The 21,102-nt window shown below is 45.8% G+C and overlaps 1 protein-coding gene and 1 long non-coding RNA gene across 13 annotated transcripts in view; one reads left to right on the top strand and one right to left on the bottom strand.

Moving 5' to 3' along the window:
* Positions 1–486: 486 nt before the first annotated feature.
* On the bottom strand, positions 487–14,639 carry LOC107306598. The gene is made up of 3 exons (XR_001552195.2): positions 13,693–14,639; positions 1,211–1,993; positions 487–735 (listed from the first exon to the last, which is right to left on the bottom strand). It is a non-coding gene; the product is annotated as an uncharacterized LOC107306598 (long non-coding RNA).
* A 2,002-nt stretch (positions 14,640–16,641) lies between these two features.
* The window catches only part of ELAVL2 (ELAV like RNA binding protein 2), an 86,244-nt gene continuing 81,783 nt past the window's right edge, over positions 16,642–21,102 (top strand). Inside the window, exons 1-3 of one of the 12 annotated variants that reach the window (XM_032441339.1) lie at positions 16,642–16,704; positions 17,249–17,364; positions 18,151–18,209. Coding sequence is in view for 2 of the 12 variants with exons in the window: in XM_015849882.2 (XP_015705368.1) it covers positions 17,198–17,364 (167 nt within the window). In the remaining 10 variants the exon portion in view is untranslated. Of the gene's footprint in view, positions 16,705–16,774; positions 17,365–17,951; positions 17,971–18,150; positions 18,210–18,438; positions 18,458–21,102 lie in introns of those variants that run through there. The other 11 variants (XM_032441338.1, XM_032441337.1, XM_015849887.2 and 8 more) reach the window with 11 other exon arrangements.

Here is a 21,102-nt window from a genome sequence, read left to right as displayed (position 1 = left end):
AAATACACCTTTATGCTGTCTCCCCCAAGTCTCTGTCTTGGTGCTGGTTTTTCATTACCATGTTTTAGGAAAATCCTATAGATGTTGTCATGTTACCTCTATGGAAAGGAAAAAAAAAAAAGGGGGGGGGGGGGGGGGGGGGGGGGGGGGGAGGGGAAGAAACATGTAAAATACTGTTGAACTCATTTTGCTTGTGGTTTTGAATAGCTTTCAAATTAGAATGATTTTCCCAGATTTTTTATAGGCTTGCCCAATCCAGCTGTATATTTTATATGCTAATCTGAGTTCTATTTTTGTTCCCCTTGGGATTTAAAGTGATTATAATTGTTGCTCTTCAAAAGCCAAACAGATGATGATTGCTGCTTCAGGAATATACCAAAAGAAACTGGCTTTCATTAAACCTGCTCATCCACTTCATAATTATCTCCATTTGATCTCACTAAGAAGCGGGAAAATGGCAACTACAGTTCACTGAAGCCAGCTCGCTTATTTAAACATCACTTTACTGAGATAACAGGAGGTGTTAAAGCAGGGGGCCTTTTTCTTTTCAGGCACTAAGACATAGACAGCACTATAATAGCATTGCCAGACTCCTCAAGTCAGCTTGAAATGCAGTACCAGAGGCCAGAGATGGCAGGAGATGCCATCTCCAGAGGGTGGCTGGGGCCGCTTCTGGAGGACACACATAAAGTAGGCTGACAGTGATGTTGCAGGGCGTCTGCTTGTCTGACCCCTCTGCAAGAAACAAGAAATCAGAATGAGCTCAAGCATGTGAACAGAGGAAAGGAGGTCAGGGCAGGCGTGTGGGCAGAGGCTGAAGGCAATAAATAGGTGAATGATAGATATTTTCATCAAGGATTCACGCCTAGATCTGGTGTTCACATGAGACCTAGTGGTGTTTGGAGTGGGCTGGGGGGAACAGAAGGTTTCTCCTGAACTTCAGCAGTAAGATTCAGGCTAATTTCATTGTAAGAATGGCACTGAATAAATTTTGCAGTGAATATATAGGTCAGAGAGGAGCAGGTCCATGTGATTTGCACCAAGATGCTGGCAGACCATGAGCACTGGCAGCAGAATACAGAGGTTTCCCAGCACCTGTAAACCTGTTCCCTACTCCACGTAGTCAGCTAAAAAACCTCACGTATTCAAATTTCTGCAAATCTCCGTCTCTTTTCTTTATCTTACAAACAGAAAATGGTTTTGTTTCTACCTGTTCCCTGAAGTGCAGCTCTTGCAGTTAGCTGGAAGAAGTCTGACCATATGCGTTGCCATTTGTCCTCCGTTGCTTGTTTTATGCTGGCAATCAGCGCAGTGCTTTTGCATAAATCACAGCTTACCACTCAAGGGGACCTGTAAAAAACTGGTACCATCAACAGTTTCTTCAAAGAGGGACTGCAGCAGCTGTCTGAAAAGCTGGTTCTTTCATCAGAGAGAGCAAGAGCTTTTCACAGCTTCAGTTTCCTGCACGGCATGTTTATGTCAAGCAGATGACCAGGAAGAAAAAGGACAAGGTAGGCGTACACAGTGAGGCTGATGTAGATTTTCATTTCTTAAATTTAAATGCCTGTATGAGAGCAGCAGATAAACTTTGCTGGGCCATCAGAAGCCTTTCTCTGTCAATCACAGGAGCAAAGCTTTTGTCAGTTGGCATCTTTCTTGCTGGAGCATTGCCAAAGTTTGGCCATAGAGCTGTAAGCAGAGGGACAAAAAATTGCAGGACCTGTAGACTGAAGGAAGAAAAACAGCTGCTCCAAATAGAGAGGATGGCATGGAGACATTTATCAGCTGCAGCGCTGGGGTGGGTTATTCTCCTGCAGACCACTGAGGCTCAGCAGAGAGACCGACCAAGAGATGAATCCCAGAGTGATGGCAACACAGTGCCAGGAACACCCCATGTGCAGTTCCAAGGAACAGTTCATACTGGGTTTTGGCTGCAGCACTCTCCTGGCACTGCATGCTGAATGCAGAACGGCAGCACTGAGGTCAGGCCAATCTGTAGAGCAAGCAAAGGATAGGTGGCAGATGATAAGAGCAGCCAAAGCACTGGTTTGTTAGAGCTATCACCTTCTTCTCATTCATTACCAAGGAAAGATTGATCGTGCATCTTCAGCTGGGAAAATCAGAGCTCTACCCACAGTTAACAGGGGTCAGGATCTCCTGAGATGCAAATCCTGTCTCAAAGTCTTACTTACTTGCTTTCCACCTTCCTTCATCTGATATGAAATTGTACTAAATTATCCTCCAGGAGTATTTAGGGTTCATTTTTTCTGCTTCTGGGAATGCAAATTTCTATCTGGAAAATGTCATGCACTTACTAAGGAAAGGAACAGTAGGTGGCTTTGGGAAAGCAGGTGGTACAAAGAGAATTTTTTAAGTTTTTTTTTGTTTGTTTTGTTTTGTATGTATAAATGGTTTATCAAACAAAATGCTATATTTTGTCCTAAGCTTATTATCTTTCTAAGGTAGCTCTTAGTTGCGTATCTGCTTCCTATTTGTGCTGTGTTTCTGCACCGGTTGGTTTATGGCATAATGATGTGCATTCTGTCATACCAGTCCCAAACCAAAGTCTTTGTAGACCCTGCATTTCCTCACTGGCAAATTGTGCTTTGTGGCCCTTGCTGCAAACTAGCTGTGCTATATACCTTTACTCACACAGAGTTCTCATATTCTACAGCTGGAGAATTGTTTATGCAGTTTCTTCAATCACTTGCTTACATTTACTTCTTCATACACTGTCATTCAGAGTGCAAGGAAGGTACTGAAAACATATGCAGAATTAGTATCAAAAGAAATCTGTCTAAAAGTAGAATGTTCAGTAATGAACTGCAAAATATAATTTGCTGTATTAGCAGTGCTCCACTATAATGGAAAACAACCATAGTTTTTGCTTCCTTTTTATTAGTTTGCAGGTTTTGCTTATTTATATTAGATACCTGACCTTAACTTTATATTTTCTGCTTCTTGTGTAATTACTTTGTTCAGGTCAGAGCTTAAATTTGCAGGGTTAAAAAATATTCTTACAGAATCTGTAAAATGTAATAAATTAGCTGTGGTATTACAAAGAAACCGAGGAAGATGATGCCCCAGTACTTTGAATTATACATGCAGACTGATCTGATATGTTGAGGAGGGATGCTTTTAAAAATATGGCATCTCCGTTCTCAAATATGGGTCCCAAAGTTCTACAAGCTATCAATAAATAAATAAATAAATAAATAAAAAATTAAAAGGAAAGTTCCATTCAGGTAGTGATAATAAAAACACTGCAAGGAAGAAGAAAAGACGTAGCAGAGAAATGCCAGCACAGTAGGATTTAAAGAATATAATACAAGGAGAGATATTTTTTTTCCTCAAAAATCTAAGGTAAGCAAAGTGAGAATAAAAATGGGTGTTTTTCACAGTATGGACTGTCAGAATAATTCATGAAAACATGTTGCTACTCAAACAGTTCAAAAGAGCCTTTATTACATTAGTTTTATGTAGTCTTATTCCCATTAAGGCATTTGATTTAAAATTACTAAAACAGGTCCAACAGAACAATGATAATATTTTATTTCTTGTGTCACAGTGAAGCTGCAAAATGAAGGAGGTAGCATTTTGGTATTCATCCCTGTTATATCTGGTAACAGCTTCTACATAAACTACAAAACCCATTTCCTGCAAAATGATACATGCACAGAGCTAAGAGTTGCAGATTCTTGGCAGTTAAGGAGATGAAGTGTTCTGCAGGCTTTACTTAACACACTGTAAATATTTCCATTGATCTCACAGAGATTACCATAACAAGGAGAGTTAAATATGTGGTGAAGTTTTCACTGTGTGGTGGCTTTACAGAGCTACTCCTAAGCCCTACAGCAAAAGAAATGACAGAAGTCATTCTGTGCAAGAATTGGAAGCAAGAGATGAAGCATTCTGTGCCCTCATTGGGCAAACATTTTCTGGATTGGTATGTTTGTTCTGTCAGGAAAAAGAATAGAAACACTTACAATCCGGTAGTTATTTCTTCCTTCTGTTCAAAGCATTCTGACTACTCAAAACAATACTTGGATATAGTTGAATGTGGAATTATGGGTTAAACTGGGAGGGAAAGTCTGAGAAGCAGAAAAGATGTGAAGAGCAGCCTCAATGCTGCTATTTCAAATAACACAATTTCCCCTTCTCTCAGCATTTCCAAGCACTGTGAAAACCATGGACCTACAGACTTACAAGAGACGTTAGAATTTGAAGAGTAGAACTTGGTCAGCATTCCTGTGTTCTCTGAAGGTGAAAGTTGGGCTGACTCTCCTTTCCTTCTTTGTTAGCTCAAGAATGACATTCCCAGGAAAAATAAAAATAAATAAATAATCAGTTCTTTAGAATGAGGAAGGTATGTTCCAAATAAAGCCTGCACTTCTCCACCTTCTCAGTATAAATCTCTCCCATCCAAAGCAAAAGTAGGGGAGCAGCTTCTAATTCTGCTTTCAGGTGCACAAAGGTAGTCTCTCCCTAAAATAACACATTCTAGCATACTTTCTTCACTTGTTAATCCAGGTGTGCTTTTAAATACTGAGATACACTTAAGAGGCATACTGTATTGAAGCTATGGTAAAACTACCCAAGTACAAGCTCAAAATACTTCATCTCCCTTCCACATCAAAGATGGAAAACTGAGTTATTCTGGGTACAGCGTATTCAGTGAGAATAAAAGACTGTTACATGTTACACAATATATTTCCATGACATAAAATGCTCATGTGCAGAGTTACTACATGGTAGGCTTTTCATATCTGAACCACCAAGTCAAAATAAGAAAATACAACAAAGTTTTTGCCTACTTGATAATGCTAAAGAAACAGAGGGATCTGAACACATACAAAGAAAGACACAAAGAATTAACAAGCTCCCATATGAAGACAAGTAGCTGTCACATATCTGGGAGGTAAGCCATGAAAAGATGGATATAACTTTCAGCATTAGTTACTATATACTTGTTTTGAACGCTCCATGACAGTAATAGGGATATTTTACAAGGATTAATGAGGGTCTTTAGCCAATAAGTATTAAATAATTATTTGTGGAGTGAACTAGCATTTATCTTTTGCTTTACAATAGCATCTAGGAGCAATGATTAAGTGCTAACTGGAATAAATACAGCTAGCTCTTTTCAACCTCAGGATTTGCCATATAGGGAAAACAAAAAACAAAAGCAAGAGGACTAGATAAAAATATTAAGTAAACCTTCTTATAGGACTTGTAGTAATTACATCTTGGGTATTTTAGGTATTTTTCTTCTTTGACCATCTTTTAAGCACACTGGAAACAAGGATCTCATGCCCTTCAGAAGAACGTGTTTTCAGAACATGAAGAAGCCATCCCATAATTCTGTCCCTCTGTTGCCTGTCAAATCAGGCTCTGTATGGTTAATGTAACTTGAAGGTTCAAAGCAGGTCTTAGGGCTGGAGTACAAACTTGAGTATTAAGAAAGATACTTCCGATCATTTGGCTATAAAAGCCAAAAAACAAAACAAAAGCAAAACCAAACCAAACAAACAAACAAAAAAACCACCCAAAAAACAATTTATTCATTCTGGTGGTGAATGGCGTAAAGCCCAAAGGAGCTTCAAGAGATCACAGAATCTGTCCTAGCTCAAAATAAAGTGTATATATAAGTTTGAACGTGTGATCCAGTACTTAATTACCCTTACAGAATATTTCCCAGGTGTTAATCTGGGTTTTACGTGCTGTGAATAAAGCCATTTTCCATTTTCTTCTCACCTTATGGTGCATTTGAAGACTCTTTGATCACAATCTGTCAATAGTGATACAGTCTAATAGATCCTTTGCCATTGTCCCAAATTTTAAACAAATTCGCTCTTAAAATATCTCTTTATCTCCATGTTTTGTACAACCTTGTGGCCTCTCCCCACTTTTCTTAAAGCCTGACTGGGTACAGTGTTCACTTTTGGACTCATCAGTGCCAAACGGGAAATGCATTCAGGTATCTCTCTATTTTCAGCACCACGTTCCCAGGACTCTGTGTGGTGAACCAGTGTCACACACCCTCTTCCTCAGTGCTGTTGTAATTCTGTTTAATTTTTTCACGTTTTATTATGTTCTTTCTTTCCTAATAACCACAGCCACTTGACACTTACCTTGCTGGTCTGTCTCTCTGTTTTGGAGAGATCATTTTGTATTCAGCACTTAAGCACCAAATGTTTATAACCTCCTCTGCTTTTGCTGCAGTTTACCGTTTTTGTACCCACTGTGTGTCCGTCCTTAAATCTCAGAAAGAAGTGCTCACTTTGCCCTGAAAGATATACTATAGTAAGAAGTTATTTGATGAGACCATCCTTTTTCCCAGTGAACTATAACAAAATATCCTCTGGATATATTTTTGTATACTGGCTTTATTGTAATCTAATTAATACTATCTTTTCTTGTTATCCCATGAGAACACAGTGCAGGTTGGCAATTAAAAGCTTTAAAATCAACATATTCTCTTTTATTCTCAATATATTCTCAACATATTCTTCTCTGCCTTGTGCAATGTGCTATGCTTGTAGAAGGAAGTAGGTTTTGTCTAACAATTTGTTCCTGGCACATTGAGTGTTTCTTATTGCTATAATTTTACAATCTTCTTTTGAATTAATAAACAGCACGTTTTGGCATGTTGAAATAAGTCTGAGTGGTGTCCCTTTTCCTGAAGCTCTTTTTACAAAAGGAAACAGCATAGTACCTTTGAATCCATTCTGAAGTGTGTACACATATTAGCTAATGAGCAGATACATGGGAGAATTTTCAGCCGTGGGTAAATATCCTTGTCAACATCAAAATAATTGGCTGTAATCTTATCACACATTTTATTTCAATAAATCATAATACTGCTCTGTACATTGCTATTAGTTGGAATAACCTTTTAGATATTTGCAGCTACATGATCATTTATGGTCTAGGTTTTGCTGATGACTCATATCCAGCAGAATCACAGTAGTAGAAAGCTCTGCAGAAACTGATGCAAGAAACTGAGTTGTATAAGCAGAAGAAACAAAACCTCCACCATTTAAAGGCAAGAAAACTAGGGCAACACTAGTGAAAGACAATAAAGTCATCCACAAGTGAGTAATCCTGATATTAAAGAGAAGATAATGTGATTATTTAGAATATTTTCAGCCTGGCCCATAAAAGTAAAATCTCGATGATCACTGTGAGATGCTCTTTGGAAGTGCGATCGGGTCTTCATAGCTAAGGAGGGCAAGGAGTGTTCAGAAAAGACTAATTCTACTACGTTTGAATATTGAATCACTGCCTTGTAAACTGACTGTAATATAGGTGATTTATATAATATCTGTAAAAGAAGAGTGTAAAGAACTGGGTATAATTTTGTCACAAGCATACAGGAGTACATATGAAGAAGGAGGCTTTTAGTGTAACATTAAGAAAAAGTGTTTCTAATATCCTTTCTCAAGCACGCTGCTCATCTGCTCTCCACCACCAAGCCATTAGAGTAGGTGTGCGCTAAAAAAAAGAGATGAACTCTGTTTGGAGGAGGAGGAAAATGTGCAACCTTCATATATCTTCAGAACCCATACGTGTTAGAGCACTCTGTGTGCAGAAACATAATTGCCAGCTGCTTTCTTATTAGCTTAACTGAAGGAAAAAAAGAAAGGAAGAAACTAAAGCTGATATTTAATATGATATGGAGCTTATTTCAGAATTGCGCTACAAGGTCAAAAAAAAAAATCTGTCTGCTATGCATGTGATCTGATTATCTGAAGATCATCTAATTACATACTGTGGAAACACTCTGGAATTTATTGGGACTTATTCGATAAAATATTGGTAGCAACATCCTCCCCTTTATTCCTCTGTGCTGTCAGCAGGAAATATGCTCGCAGACTAAAAAGCTCTATTTGTGTAATATGTGCTTTTCCCTCAACAAATGAAAACAGATGCATGCTTCCGAAAAAGCAAAATCTATCTCTCCAGTCAATATTGCTGTACCTTACTACCGTAATAGGATATACTAATTACTGTAAGTTTATAACTATGCCTCCCTTTCCTGGAGAAACTTGTTACAGTAGACAACTAATCTAACCGAACTGACAGCATTTGAGATGATTCACAGGAGAATTTAAAAGCACTTTTTATTTTTGGATAACAAACAGCATTAAAAGTATTGATCGCCTTCTTGCTTTCGATTGCCTCTTTTACGCAAGGTTATTTCTCTCCCATCTGCACAGCACTTTGCGGGCAGGGCTGTGACTTCAAGCCCTGGTTACGTACTACAGATTGGCAGAGGCAGGATGGCATTGCTAAAGCTGAGCTATTTCTCTCTGGTTTGTCACCTTCATTAGAATACCTATCTGTTCGTAAGCTACTGCGTTTCATCTGAAGTAAAACCATTTATTTTTGGCTTTTGCCATGGACACTTGATACTAATTTCCCTGTGTTAAGACTGCACAGTCCTCTCAAGTTCTTGTGTGTTTGACCTCTCAAGTTCTTGTGTGTTTGACCTTACCAATACAGTCTGCCACACTGTATTGTTAGAAGGGTCCCGAGATTTCAGAGACAAGCACAGAAATGTTTCCAGCAATCCAGCCTGAGTAACAAGCAGGAGGAACTGGAAACTGTGATGCACTCTGAAAATTATGACATTTGTGCTAGCCAGCAGAATGGTGGGATGAGCTCCCACAATTTGGGATACTACCATCGATGGCTATAGGCTCTTTAGGAGAGATAGGCGAGGTAGGAAGGGTGGGGGAGTCGCCCTTTATGTCAGAGATTGGATAAACTGTGAGGAGCTCCCCATGAGAAACAGTCAAGAACAGGTTGAGAGCCTGTGGGTTAGGATTAGAGATGGGACTAATAAAGGTCAGCTGGTATTAGGGGTATACTACAGGCCACCTGATCAAGGGAGGGCTGCTGATGAGGCTTTCTTGCTCCAGATGCGTGAGGCGTCTGGCTCACGGGCTCTTGTCCTGGTGGGGGACTTCAACCATCCTGACATCTGTTGGGAAAACCACACGGCGAGCTGCAAGAGCTCCAGAAGGCTCTTGGAATCCATTGATGATAGCTTTCTGGTTCAGGTATTGGACAGACCGACCAGAGGTCAAGCGTTGCTGGACCTGCTGCTCACCAACGCTGAGGAGATCATCAAAGGCGTCAAGGTTGGAGGCTGCCTGGGCTCCAGCGATCATGCCCTGGTTGAGTTTGTGATCTCAAGCGATGGGCCTGGCAAAGAGCAGGACCAGGATGCTCAACTTTAGAAGAGCAGACTTCAAGCTACTCAATGGAATGCTGGCCAAGATCCCCTGGCGCGCTGCCCTCAAAGATAAGGACGTTGAGGAGAGCTGGCTACTGTTCAAGGATGGCCTCCTGGCCAGCACAAAGAGGTCTCCATTCCCCTGATTAGAAAGTGGGCAGGAGAGGTAGAAAACCGGCATGGCTCAGCAAGGACCTGCTAAGAGAACTGAGGGTGAAGAAAGGTGTACAAGCTCTGGAAACAAGGCTGTGTCACCCGGGAAGAATACAGGGATGCCGTCCGAACTTGCAGATGTGGGATCAGGAAAGCCAAGGCGCAGGCAGAACTGAACTTGGCGAGGGATGTGAAAAACAATAAGAAAACCTTCTACAGGTACATTGGCCAGAAGAGACAGGCCAAAATGGGCGTACCTACTCTGGTAAATTCAAAAGGAGAAATGGCTTCAACAGATGAAGAGAAAGCTGAGGTGCTGAATGAGTTCTTCACCTCGGTCTTCACTGGTGCCAGGATTCTAGTCTTTTTCACGTCCCTAAGTCTTGCACCCCCATCCCTCCATGTTGGGGACCAAGGGGTAAATCCCTCCCCACTGTAAGGGTAGAGCAAGTCCGAGAGTGCCTCCTTAGACTGAATGTGTATAAGTCTATGGGCCAGATGGCGTGCATCCCAGGGTCCTGAAGGAGCTGGCTGAGGTGGTTGCTGAGCCGCTCTCCATCATATTTGAGAGTCGTGGCTGTCAGGTGAGTCCCGGATGATTGGAGGAAGGGTCACGTCACTCCCATTTACAAGAAGGGGAGCAGGGACGACCCGGGTAACTACAGGCCGGTGAGTCTCACCTCTGTGCCTGGGAAGATATGGAACAGATCCTCCTGGACAACATGCTTGATCACATAAAGAACAAGCAGTGATCCGAGACAGCCAGCACGGTCACCAGGGGAAGGTTCATGCTTAACTAATCTTGTGGCCTTCTATGATGGAGTGACGGCGTTGGTGGATGAAGGGAAGGCGACCGATGTCATTTACCTGGACCTGAGCAAGGCCTTTGACATGGTCCCCATCACATCCTCATCTCCAAATTGAGGGGAGGTGGATTTGATGGGTGGACAACTAGATGGATAAGCAATTGGTTGAAGGCCGCAGACAGAGGGTGGTGGTCAATGGCTCTATGTCCAGGTGGAGGGCGGTAACGAGCGGCGTCCCTCAAGAGTCTGTCTTGGGACCGGTGCTCTTTAATCTTTATAATGACATCGATGAGGGAATGGATGCACCCTCAGCAAGTTTGGCTGATGACACCAAGCTGAGTGGTGCAGTTGATACGGTGGAGGGAACAGATGCCATTCAGAGGGACCTTGACAGGCTGGAAAGCTGGGCTCGGGTGAAACCTAATGAGGTTCAACACGGCAAAGTGCAAGGTTTTGCACTTGGGCCGGAAGAACCCCAGGCACCTGTACAGGCTGGGAGGAGTTGTCCTTGAGAGCAGCTCAGCTGAAAAAGACCTAGGGGTCCTGATAGATGAGAAACTTAACATGAGCCAGCAGTGCGCTCTGGCAGCCAGAAAGCAAATGGGATCCTGGGCTCCATCAGGAGAGGGTGGTTCAGCAGGGATAGGGAGGTGATCGGTCCCTCTCTACTCTGCTCTTGTGGAGGCCCCATCTGGAGTACTGTGTCCAGGTGTGGAGCCCTCAGTCGTAAAAAAGATATGGAAATTTTGGAAAGGGTCCAGAGGAGGGCCACAAAGATGATCAGGGGGCTGGAGCACCTCCCTATGAGGACAGGCTGAGGGAGTTGGGTTTGTTCAGCCTGGAGAAGAGAGGTTGCGGGGTGACCTCATTGCAGCCTTTCAGTACCTGAAGGGAACTTACATCCAGGAGGGGAGTAAACTCTTCGAAAGGGCTGATAATAGCAGGACTAGGGGAAATGGTTTAAGTTGAAGGAGGGAAGATTTACGGTTGGATGTTAGGGGTAAGTCTTTTACTAGAAGGGTGGTTAGGTCCTGGAACAGGCTGCCCAGTGAGGTTGTGGATGCCCGTCCTTGGGAGGTTTCAAGACCAGGTTGGACGGGGCCTGGGCAACCTGATCTAGTAAATGTGTATGTTTGGTGGCCCTGCTAGGCAGGGGGGTTGGAACTACATGATCCTTGAGGTCCCTTCCAACCCAGGTAATTCTGTGATTCTGTGATTCTGTGAATCTGCAAGATCTCTCTCCCAACCCTATTTGCTTCCATCTTTGCTGTTGATTCTGGTAATGCTTACAATCCTAAAGCAAGTGAGAAATTAGCAATTTCCTTTCGTGATTCCTCCTGGTAGTCCCATGTGTCAGATATGTTTAATTGACAGGCAAATGCCAAGTGAATGTGGTTGGATTACTGGGAGGATAGCAGTGGTCTCACCTCTCTGCCCTCCATTTAACAAATCGAAGTGATAAGCATTTATGTTGCTGTTGAAGTTTCAAGTTTCTCTTGGCAGAAGTACCCGGCAACTTGTCTGTTGTTAAGAAGAAAAGCCTACCACAAGTCTTAAATTATATCCAAAGAAAATGGATAGTTAGCTTAATGGCTAAAATTAGATAACATAATGGCTTGTAAACCCATCTACTTACTCCAGCTCTTAAGAATCAATCACAGGAGTCAAGTGATTGTAGCTATTCCTCCTTCACAACATAATGTTGTTTGACATCAGGTTACATGCCCATCTACATTCGTTTTAATTGCATTTTCCAGGAAGACCCCTTTAGAAAATAATTAATTAATTAGGGGGGAAAAAAAAAACAACCCAAAACAAAACCCAAAGCGGGACTGAAGTCTGTTTTACACTGAGTGAAGACACTACTGAAAAGGTGGAGCTACAGAAAAGTAATCTGCTGGCATTAGTCAATCAAAGTGCATGGTTTGAAACAGATTTTCTGCTCTGTAAGATGTCGCGATGAAATTTGGCTGATATTTTTTCAGGGAATATGTTTAAAAGTGCCTATATATCCTTTACACATCAGCAGTTAGGTTTTGTTGTTGTTTGATTTTTTTTTTTTTTTTTTGCCTGTTGCTGAACTGAGCTTAAATGCTTTAATGTGAGTGTGGCTGTTGTTTATTAAAAATCACATTGCACTTCCTTCTCCTGTAGAGGAAATGGGGAATTGGAATAAAATACTCCATTTCCAGAGTGGGAGATTTTGTTCTTTGGACAGTTTGTGCCATGACTCACAGACGTTTCACAGCACGAAACAATGAGGAGCCCACCCCAGCTCAGGTGCTGCTAGGGTAGCAATTAGGGACGGGGGTGTTAGAGTATTTTATTAAAGCAGCATCAAGTAAGAGAAACCTATTTCTCTTTGCTGAAAACATCCTAATGACAGTTTACTTCAGTGGATTATCAGCAGCATGCTGGCTGTGCCACCTGAATTTCAATTTCTTAATTTACAGCACAGATAAAACTGAATGGAGCTGCATCTCTGCTGCTCTCTACACCGGGCTGGTCTTATCAAGCGTGAAGTTTGGTGCATTGGAAACCTATTCAAGCGATTATCTGTTGAGGACCTCTTGAGCCATCTCCATCTCTGCAGTGTGCTGATAAGACAGCTGTTTCTGTAGCTGCAGTGTCTCTCCGGGCCTCAGTCTTCTTTTGGTGCAAACTACAGCTTTGTCACTGTGCCGCGATGCTGTCACTTTGCCTGTTGTACAAGTGTTTGATCCAAGCACAAAAGAGGTCGATGGAAGTGATTGATTGGCAGCCAACACAGTCTTATTATTTCACAATTGAATGCGTATTACACACTGCTGGAAATAAAAATCCTTAATAAAAGAAGCTGCCTAAGCTGTGGTGTAGCAGAAATCTGCCTCTTGTCCAGTTGCATTGGGAAACAAGCAAAGGTACGGCCGTTTCAATAAATAGCATCTTTCAGGTGTTGTGTTTGAATCAAGGCAACACAGTGTTCTGCAGAACTCCCTGCAGCTGTGATAACCTTGTGTCAAACAGACTTTTGGGGTATCTTCTCAGTTTCAGACAAATAAAACACCTCCATTTCTTTGTGCAAGTGCTAACTCCTATTTGCAAAACAGGTTTTATTCGTATTCAGACACTGGTGCATAATAGGGAAAAGCAGAGCAGAGTCATTTATAGCAAAGTATACAAAAGTATATTCACACAATTCCCATATCTTATGACCACGGAGAGGCTGAGGAAAAAAGGAGGCCGAGCAATCACGCATCTATACCGAATTGCAGCCTCTGTGTGACTTTTGCAGCAGAAAGAGCTGCTCCAAAGCATTCTTCTGAAGCTTTCCAGCCCATTACTGTCCACGTATCGAATTCAGAGCAGTGTGCACTGTAAAAGCGAGCCATGGAGGCCCCAGGGTGTCCCCCCCGTCTACCCTCCCCTCCCCGTGCACGGCTTCACACATGATCACCACCATTTGGCTGAAGTGCCTTCGAGAGGGACCGAGCCCACAGCGACACCACGTACCTTAACCGGAGTAGCTCTGAGGGGAGGAAGGGCGAGATGAGGGTCAGGGTCCCCGTTGGGCGTCACGCTGCATCAGGATCCGAACGCTGCCCACGGCGGCCGAGCCGGGACGCTCCGTCGGGGCGCTGCTGTCCGTGGTGCTGGACCTGCGCCGCCCACCCGCGGCCGCGGCTCCTCTTCGCAACGGAGCGACTCTTCGTTGCTTAATTCCTCTTATTATTCTCTCTTCCCTCTCTCTCGCTCTCTCTCACACACACACACTTTTTGTTGTTGTTGTTGTTGACGTTGTTGTTTAATCTCTTTCCATCCCCCCCCCGCGCACTGCAGCTGCAGCTTTCTTCCCCTCCCTGTCCCAATCCGGGGCTCAGTGTGCCTGAACAAACAGCAGTGAGATCTCCTGCAGTTTTCCCTTGTGCAAAGAACATTTAATAAAGCTGTGCATGTTCTGGCTTTAGGCTGTGCTCAGCCAGGCAACTAACATCGATCTTAAGCACCTCTTTGCAAGACGCATCAACACAGCTTACCCTGAAGAAATGATGCGTCCCCAAGGAAGGACAGAGTTCAGCTTTACTTCTGCCACCACTGCATCCAAGCACTCTGAAAATGCACCAGGGCCAGGAATGGTAAATGACAAGACAGTTCACTTTAGCAGCTATTTTCTGGCTGATTTCATCTTAGCACCATGTATTGACAAACGTGATAAGCATGAGTGCATTATTGGTACAGATATTAAATCCTTAGAAGAAAATGACTCAAATCTGGCTTTTACTGCTACAAGCTGGTCACTAATTACAGGCAGGATATCATTCCCTGTGATGGAGAAGGGAGAGATGCCATTTAAACGCTGAGAATTGGACTTGACAGGGAGGCTGCTTAGAGTGGAGTTCTTTAATTTCCTCAAAGTTCAGAAAAGCCATGGTTCTGGTTTCTAGTGGTATACATTTTGGACTGCTCTTTAAACTAAGTTTCATTTCTCTTGAGAGCAGCTCAGAAGCTGTTTGATCTTAGAATTATTACTAATTTCCTCCCTTCCCTTCCCTTCCCTTCCCTTCCCTTCCCTTCCCTTCCCTTCCCTTCCTTCCCTTCCCTTCCCTTCCTTCCCTTCCTTCCCTTCCCTTCCCTTCCCCTTCCCTTCCCTTCCCTTCCCTTCCTCACACACTGCCAAATTTCCCAACCAAAGGAAAGTGGCCCCATTTGCTAAAGTACTAAAAGACCTAAATCAAGTTTGAGGTAATCAACCAGGCGAACCAGAACTCAGTAGTTCCTATATAACCCGCAACACAGTGCATTAATTTTTATGTTTTCTTTTTGCTCCCTAAAACCATGCCCAACTAGAAGGAGATATCTGCACCTACAGTGCTAAATGGAGTGAGTTGTAATGGTGGCATCCACTTGGAACCATTCACAAAGCATGTCTATGGGTTCCAAGGTTGAAGTTGCCACAGGAGGCCCCCCCCCCCAGAAGTTCACTGCAGTATCATATGTACTGGGCATACATACTATGTCCTGAACCTGCCTGAAATGAGAATTAAGGGCCTGTGCAGACACAGAGCTACTGCCACAGAAGCACAGGTGATGCAGTGATTGGGCAAGAAATGACCGGTGAGCATCTTTTCCTCTGTGCATTAATTCATTATAACATTGCTCAGGACATCCACAGCAACACTCCTTTATGCCTCTGTCTTAACCCGGTGTTCTAACTCGTGCCTTGCTGTCACACCAATGCTAGAACTATCCAAAACACATGCCCAAAGCATTTCCTTTCTGCACAGTTCTCTGCTCTTTGAAGTACATCACCATGCACTTATGTCACTGTGTAACTTTAGATGTTGTGCATCATGGTGAGACTACGCCAAGCGAGCTCTGCAGGCTGTGGGCAAGCACAGTGCAGGAACAGCGCAGGAACATGAGACCTTGTGGCCTCACGCAGGTGTCTTCTTCCACCACAGCTCCATCTCTTCAAAACACAACTCATGGTCCATGGGAGACACAGGAGGCATTCTTTTTTTCCTTCCTACCCGCCTGTCTCTCTCTTCCTTCTCTTTCCATTCCTTTTTTCATCATTCTTCCCCCTCCTTCTCCCTTCTCCTCCTCATTTTGCCAGAAGCTTTAATAACAAGGAATCACACTCTTTGCACTGGTTCTGCCCGCAGTCAAAGTGTGAGAATCAGCCCTTGGGCAGTGGCATAAACTTTACATACATGCTGCTGACATGTCACTGGCAATAAGTGGTTGAGGGCAGGGAAAGGAGGAAGAAGGAGAGGAGAGGAGAGGAGAGGAGAGGAGAGGAGAGGAGAGGAAGAGGAAGAGGAGAGAGAGAGGGAGAGGAGAGGAAGAGGAGAGAGAGGAGAGGAGAGGAGAGGAGAGGAGAGGGAAAGGGAACAAAAAGAAACAAAATAAGGGAAAAAGAAAATAAAAAATAGATAAGTGATAGAAACAGGGAAAATAAGGAAAAATGAAAAAATTGGGGAAAAAAAAAGAAAAAATGAAAAAGAGGGAAATGAATGAATGGGGGAAAGGGGAGGGAGGGGGGGGGGAGAAAAGGAAAATGAGAAAAATTGAGAAAGAGGGCAAAAGAAGAAAAAAAAGATAAGGAAAAAAAAGGGGGGGGGGGGGGACAAAGAGCGGGGGAAGGAAAAAAAGGGAAGCGGGGAAAATGAGGAAAAAAAAAAAAAAAAGAATAACATGGAATAAGGGTGAAAAAAAAGAATAAAGAAAGAAAGGACGGAAGGAAGGGAAAGGAAGCAGAAGGGTAAAAAGGCGGACACAGAAGCATCGTCCCGGGGCTCCCGGCTGCAGGTGGAACCGCACCCGCTCCCAGCCCCGCGATCCGCACAGCGCCCTTCTCCGCGGCGCCATGGGGCCGGCCCGAGTGGCATCGCGCTGTGCCAATGGGCCGCAGCCGTCCAGCCGGCGGGCGGGCCGAGCGGCGGATGCTGCTCCAATGGCTGCACGCAGCTCCGGTAGCACGCTGCTGTGCGCCGGGCTGCGGGGCGGTGCGGCGGTTGCGGGGTGCGTGTGTGCGCTGGGGAGGGGGGTGCGGACAGCCGCCCCCGCGCCGTGCCGGCGGGCGCGGCACACGCAGCCGCACGCAGCCCGGCGGCGGGCAGGAGCCGGCGGCGCGGCCGCTATAAATCAGCGCGTTGGTCCGCCTCGGGCACGGCGCGGCGCGGCACGCGTCCTCCCCCCCGGCCCCGCACGCAGCCCGCGATGCGGCAGCGGGACCCGAGCCCGGCGGCGCGGTGCTAGGAGCGGAGGCAGCGCATCACATCGCCCCGCATCGCATCGCCCGCTGCTCTTTGTTCGCGGCTCTCTCCCTCCACCCCTTTTTGTGCAGCGGAGCACAGCGCTGTCACTGCCGCGCTGCTGGGTTCTCCCTGCTGATCTTATCATTTTTATTTTTTTTTTTAACCCCCTTTTTATTTCTCCCCCCCATCCTGCTCCCCCACTCCTCCCCCCCCCACCCCCCAGTGTTGGACTGCAGGGAGAGGGAGGGAAAGGATTTATGTCTGCTTGTTTTATTATTTTATTTTTACCCTTTTCCACGCCCTTTCAGAACTACCCGCGATTTCTCTCTTTGCGCCTTGTCCTGAGCAGACGCTGCCTCTGCCCCTCGCTCCTTACCCGGGAGAGCTGCGCCGTCACTTTTTGCTCTCAGACGAGTGGACGGAGGTAAGTCGTGCTTCGCTCCGGCCGTGCACGCACCGCGCCGCGCTCTGCCCGAGGGGGCGGCCCCGGCGGAGCTCAGACTCGGTGTGACCGCTCCGTCCGACTGCGATGCGGAGCTGCGGGAGGAGGGGGGCCAGAAGTTGTGGGCTGGGGGCCGTGCCCTTTTGTCGCCCCATCACGGAGGACCAGAGCCGGCCGCTGCCATTGTTGCTTAATGTATGCCCCGCACGTCGCTCCGCGCCCACCTTTTGCCGTAGGGAAGGTAGCGGCACAGAGCGGTTCCCGGCAACGGAGCGGCATTACGACGCTCTCCGTGTATTTTGCCGGGCGGAGGGGAAACGGAGCCACGCGTGTCCTATCTCGCAGGCACGGAGCCGCCGTCGGGCGTACGGTGCAGGTGTCCGGCGGCCGCCGCCCCGGTACTCCCTCCACAGCGGGGAGTGGGCTACGTGCGGATAGGGAAGGGGGCATCCCGGGGGCGCGGCCCCGCGGGCGCAGGGCTCCTTGAGTGGCCGCCGGTCGTGTCACTCAGGCGGGGGCGGGCGGTGGGTGCTTTTATCGGCCCGACGGCGGGGGTTCGCGCTTGTTCCAGCGGGGTGGTATTAGCGGGTGAGGGCAGCGGTGTTGGAGCTTGAGGGGCGAACGGCTGCGAGGCCCCACGGAGCGCCGCGATGCAACGCGGGTGTTGGGGCGGGGGGCGGCGGGACGGGGAGGGAGGGGGCGGCGGCGGTGCGTGGGCACTGAGCCGCGTGGGGCGGACGGAGACCTCACCCTGCGCTGTCGTCGTAGGTAACCTGCGGTTTTCCGGCAGCTTTGGATCCCTGCACTCCGAACTTGAGAGCTCCCAGGTATTTGCGGCGTGGCAACACGAGGGCTTACGGCCTCTGGCAGCCCATTCCCTGCGGACAGACCGCCCTTCCCCCCCTTCCCCACCCCCCGCCCATCCCTCCCCCCGCCTCGAGGTAGATGTTCTGCGGCGCTCCAGGATTTTTGCGAGCTGGACCCACCCTGTGTGCGGTGCCGACATCGCCCGACGACGGCGTTGTCCTTCTCCCCGCTTCGCTCTCCATCCGTGGCGGAGCTGTTCATTGCTTCGGTGCGCTGCGGGGCCGCGGGTGGGGCCGGGGCGCGGCTGCCGTCGCGGCTCATCTCTATCGCCCTCGCCGGCGCTGTGCGCACCGAAGTAGTATTTTAGGTCGTTTTTTTTCTTGTTGTTAGTTTGTTTTACCATAATTTTTGGCGAGGGTTTCGTCCTAAAGGAGCTTACTAATCAGATCTTTTGGTGCGGGGCTCAACGCGCCGTCTGTGCGCTCCGCGGAGCCGTAGAGCTGCGTTGTTCCACCCCTACCCCTGCGCTCTCAGCGCGGTCCGGGCGGCTCCACGGGCTTTTCTTTACGGGAAGAAAATTCATCTTGTTGTAGTTGTTTTAGTCGGAGTACAGAGCTATAAGGCGTTGCCGCAGTTGGGAGTTGGGAGGACAACTCTTGTTTGATGACTTGATGGAGAATTTGGGTGTCCGGATTTCTTATTAATGGCGTTTGCTACGGATTGTACGCGTCAGTATGTGCAAATGTATATCTCACGAAAGCGAGGTGTGCCGATGTTTGTACTAAAAGCAGCACGTCCGATTCCATTTGCCTTAGACTTCTGACTGCTTTCACTCCTGTGAAAGGGACGTTTGGGGCAGCAGGCAGCGGACATGTGGCTGTAGCGTCGGTTCGGTGCCTTTCCCATTTTCCTGGCTCTGGAAGTGGTGCTCAGCGCCTCTCCTTCCCTGCTGCTCTTCAGGGATTGTTGCACTGGGGGTGGTAGCTGAGCGCTGGACTGTGAATTGGGGTTAAATTACTCATAGATTATTTTTATTTTAAAGCATAGGATCGTCAGTCAGACTAGTTTTCTTTAGAAAGATGCTGTTCTTGAAGCCTTTTGGTGTGGTATATTGAGAGCATTCGTGATGCAGGCAACATACAAATGACCTTGAAAGTGCTGAGGAATCTTATCACGCTCATTAAAATCCAGCCAAGTGCAGCTTTGGTACCACATTAAATGTGTTCCAGCTGTACCTGAGCTCATGTTTTCCCTCAGCAATGCCTTAATTTCATCTCCTTATCTTGGCAGAGTGGCTCAGCCTTCCTGTGTGCAGCAGAGGTATTAATTGCTTGGATTTTAGCAAGCGATACCTCCCCAGCGTGTGTAAATCTCTCCTATTAGTGGCTTAATCACACTGATATGATATTTCTGATGTAAATTCAACTTTCTGTTCTGCTGCAAATACAAACTTCTGCTCATTTTCCTGACTTAGCCATAACGCTGCTCAGCAGGGAGGGGCAGGTCCTTAATGCCCTTCTTGTAATTTGTATCCTTGCTGCTGCTGCACAAACCCTGAGCAGCCACAGCTGAGCTCGGCATCAGGTACAGCGTGCTTAAATTACTCCAAGCAGCTGCTAACTTGGGAGTGTGTGCTTTTAAAAGAGGGCGGGGGGGGTGGGGGGAAGAAAAAAGCTTTTAGGCTATTTCTCAGATTTCTGTGTGGCTGAATGCAACCTGCGCTGGTGCTATGGACTCGTTCCTATTAAAACATTTGCAAATGTAAGAGGTATTTTTGGGAGAGTCAAGGCTAAGCTGCCTTTGTTTAGGGATGCAGCTGAAGATAGATGAGAATGGATCAAGCATTATATTTTTAAAAAGGGATACTTAGCCTTTTTTTGTTTCTTAAAATAAGTCGGTGCCATTGGAGAGGTGGACTGTGCAGTTAAAAATAGCACAGGGATGCATGCTGAGCTCCTTCCTGGTAGCAGTGATGTTAAAATGTGGCTTTTATGGGCAAAGTTCTTGCTGTCCTGCAGCGTAATGACTTCTGGTTCTATTGCTGAGGTTCTTCATGGCAATAAAACAGAATGCTTGCTAATGGAGAAATCCAGTTTGTGATGAATGTGTGTTTTAGTCTTACTTTAAGGCCATCTTTCCTTCTTATCTAATGCTTTCCTAATAAATGGTGCTATCTATAGAGGGCAGCAAATGTTACTGGCTGCCTCTGTGTGTTTAAAAGTAAGAACATAGTGTTATGCACAGTTTTATTGCCCTGCTAGAAATCAGTGCCATCAGCAAGATCAGCTGATGTTGCTTTGGGTTTTGCTGTCTGCATTTGCAGTCTTGAAGGAAGCAACTTTTGATCTCATCTGCTCAAATCTGTCTAGTTTCGCTTACTCAGAAGGATTAGCCTGGTGAAGACAGGATGATGGAGCTTTCAACTGCCCTACCCCTTGGGCTGGAGCAAGGTGTGTTGTTGTACAGCTTCTTGCTGAGTTTGAAGTCATTGTGAGTTTCAAATGGTGGAGTACCACAGAGAGGCAGATGTCTTGATGACTTCAGAAGCTCAGGGGAGGTGTGAGCACTGAGCAAGGGAAGAGCCAGTGCTAAGCAGTCTGCTTTTGCCCAGCAGGTTTGGTGCTGGTTTGTTGTGCTAACCTTGTCAGAGCTTGGTCATCGTTGTACTTAAGTTCTCACAGCTCAGCAGAGACTTTCTGTGCAGAAGGTGCACCTTAGGAGGAAGCCCTCATTGGAACACCAGGGTCTGGTGTGCTGTAGAAAGTTCAGTTCTTTAGTTCTGTAAACTTGGTGAAAGAGTTCTAAGCTTCTTACTTTAGGTATTTGGGGGGGAAAAAAACCAAAACCAAACTAAAACCTTTCTGAGAAGCTCTAGAAATTCTAAATGAACATCAATTTTAAGTCCTTGTTAAA

This window comes from Coturnix japonica, chromosome Z (assembly GCF_001577835.2).
Source record: "Coturnix japonica isolate 7356 chromosome Z, Coturnix japonica 2.1, whole genome shotgun sequence".
Taxonomy (NCBI): domain Eukaryota; kingdom Metazoa; phylum Chordata; class Aves; order Galliformes; family Phasianidae; genus Coturnix; species Coturnix japonica.
Note: the sequence above shows the minus strand (reverse complement) of the source record. Positions and strands in the feature narration are given on the sequence as shown.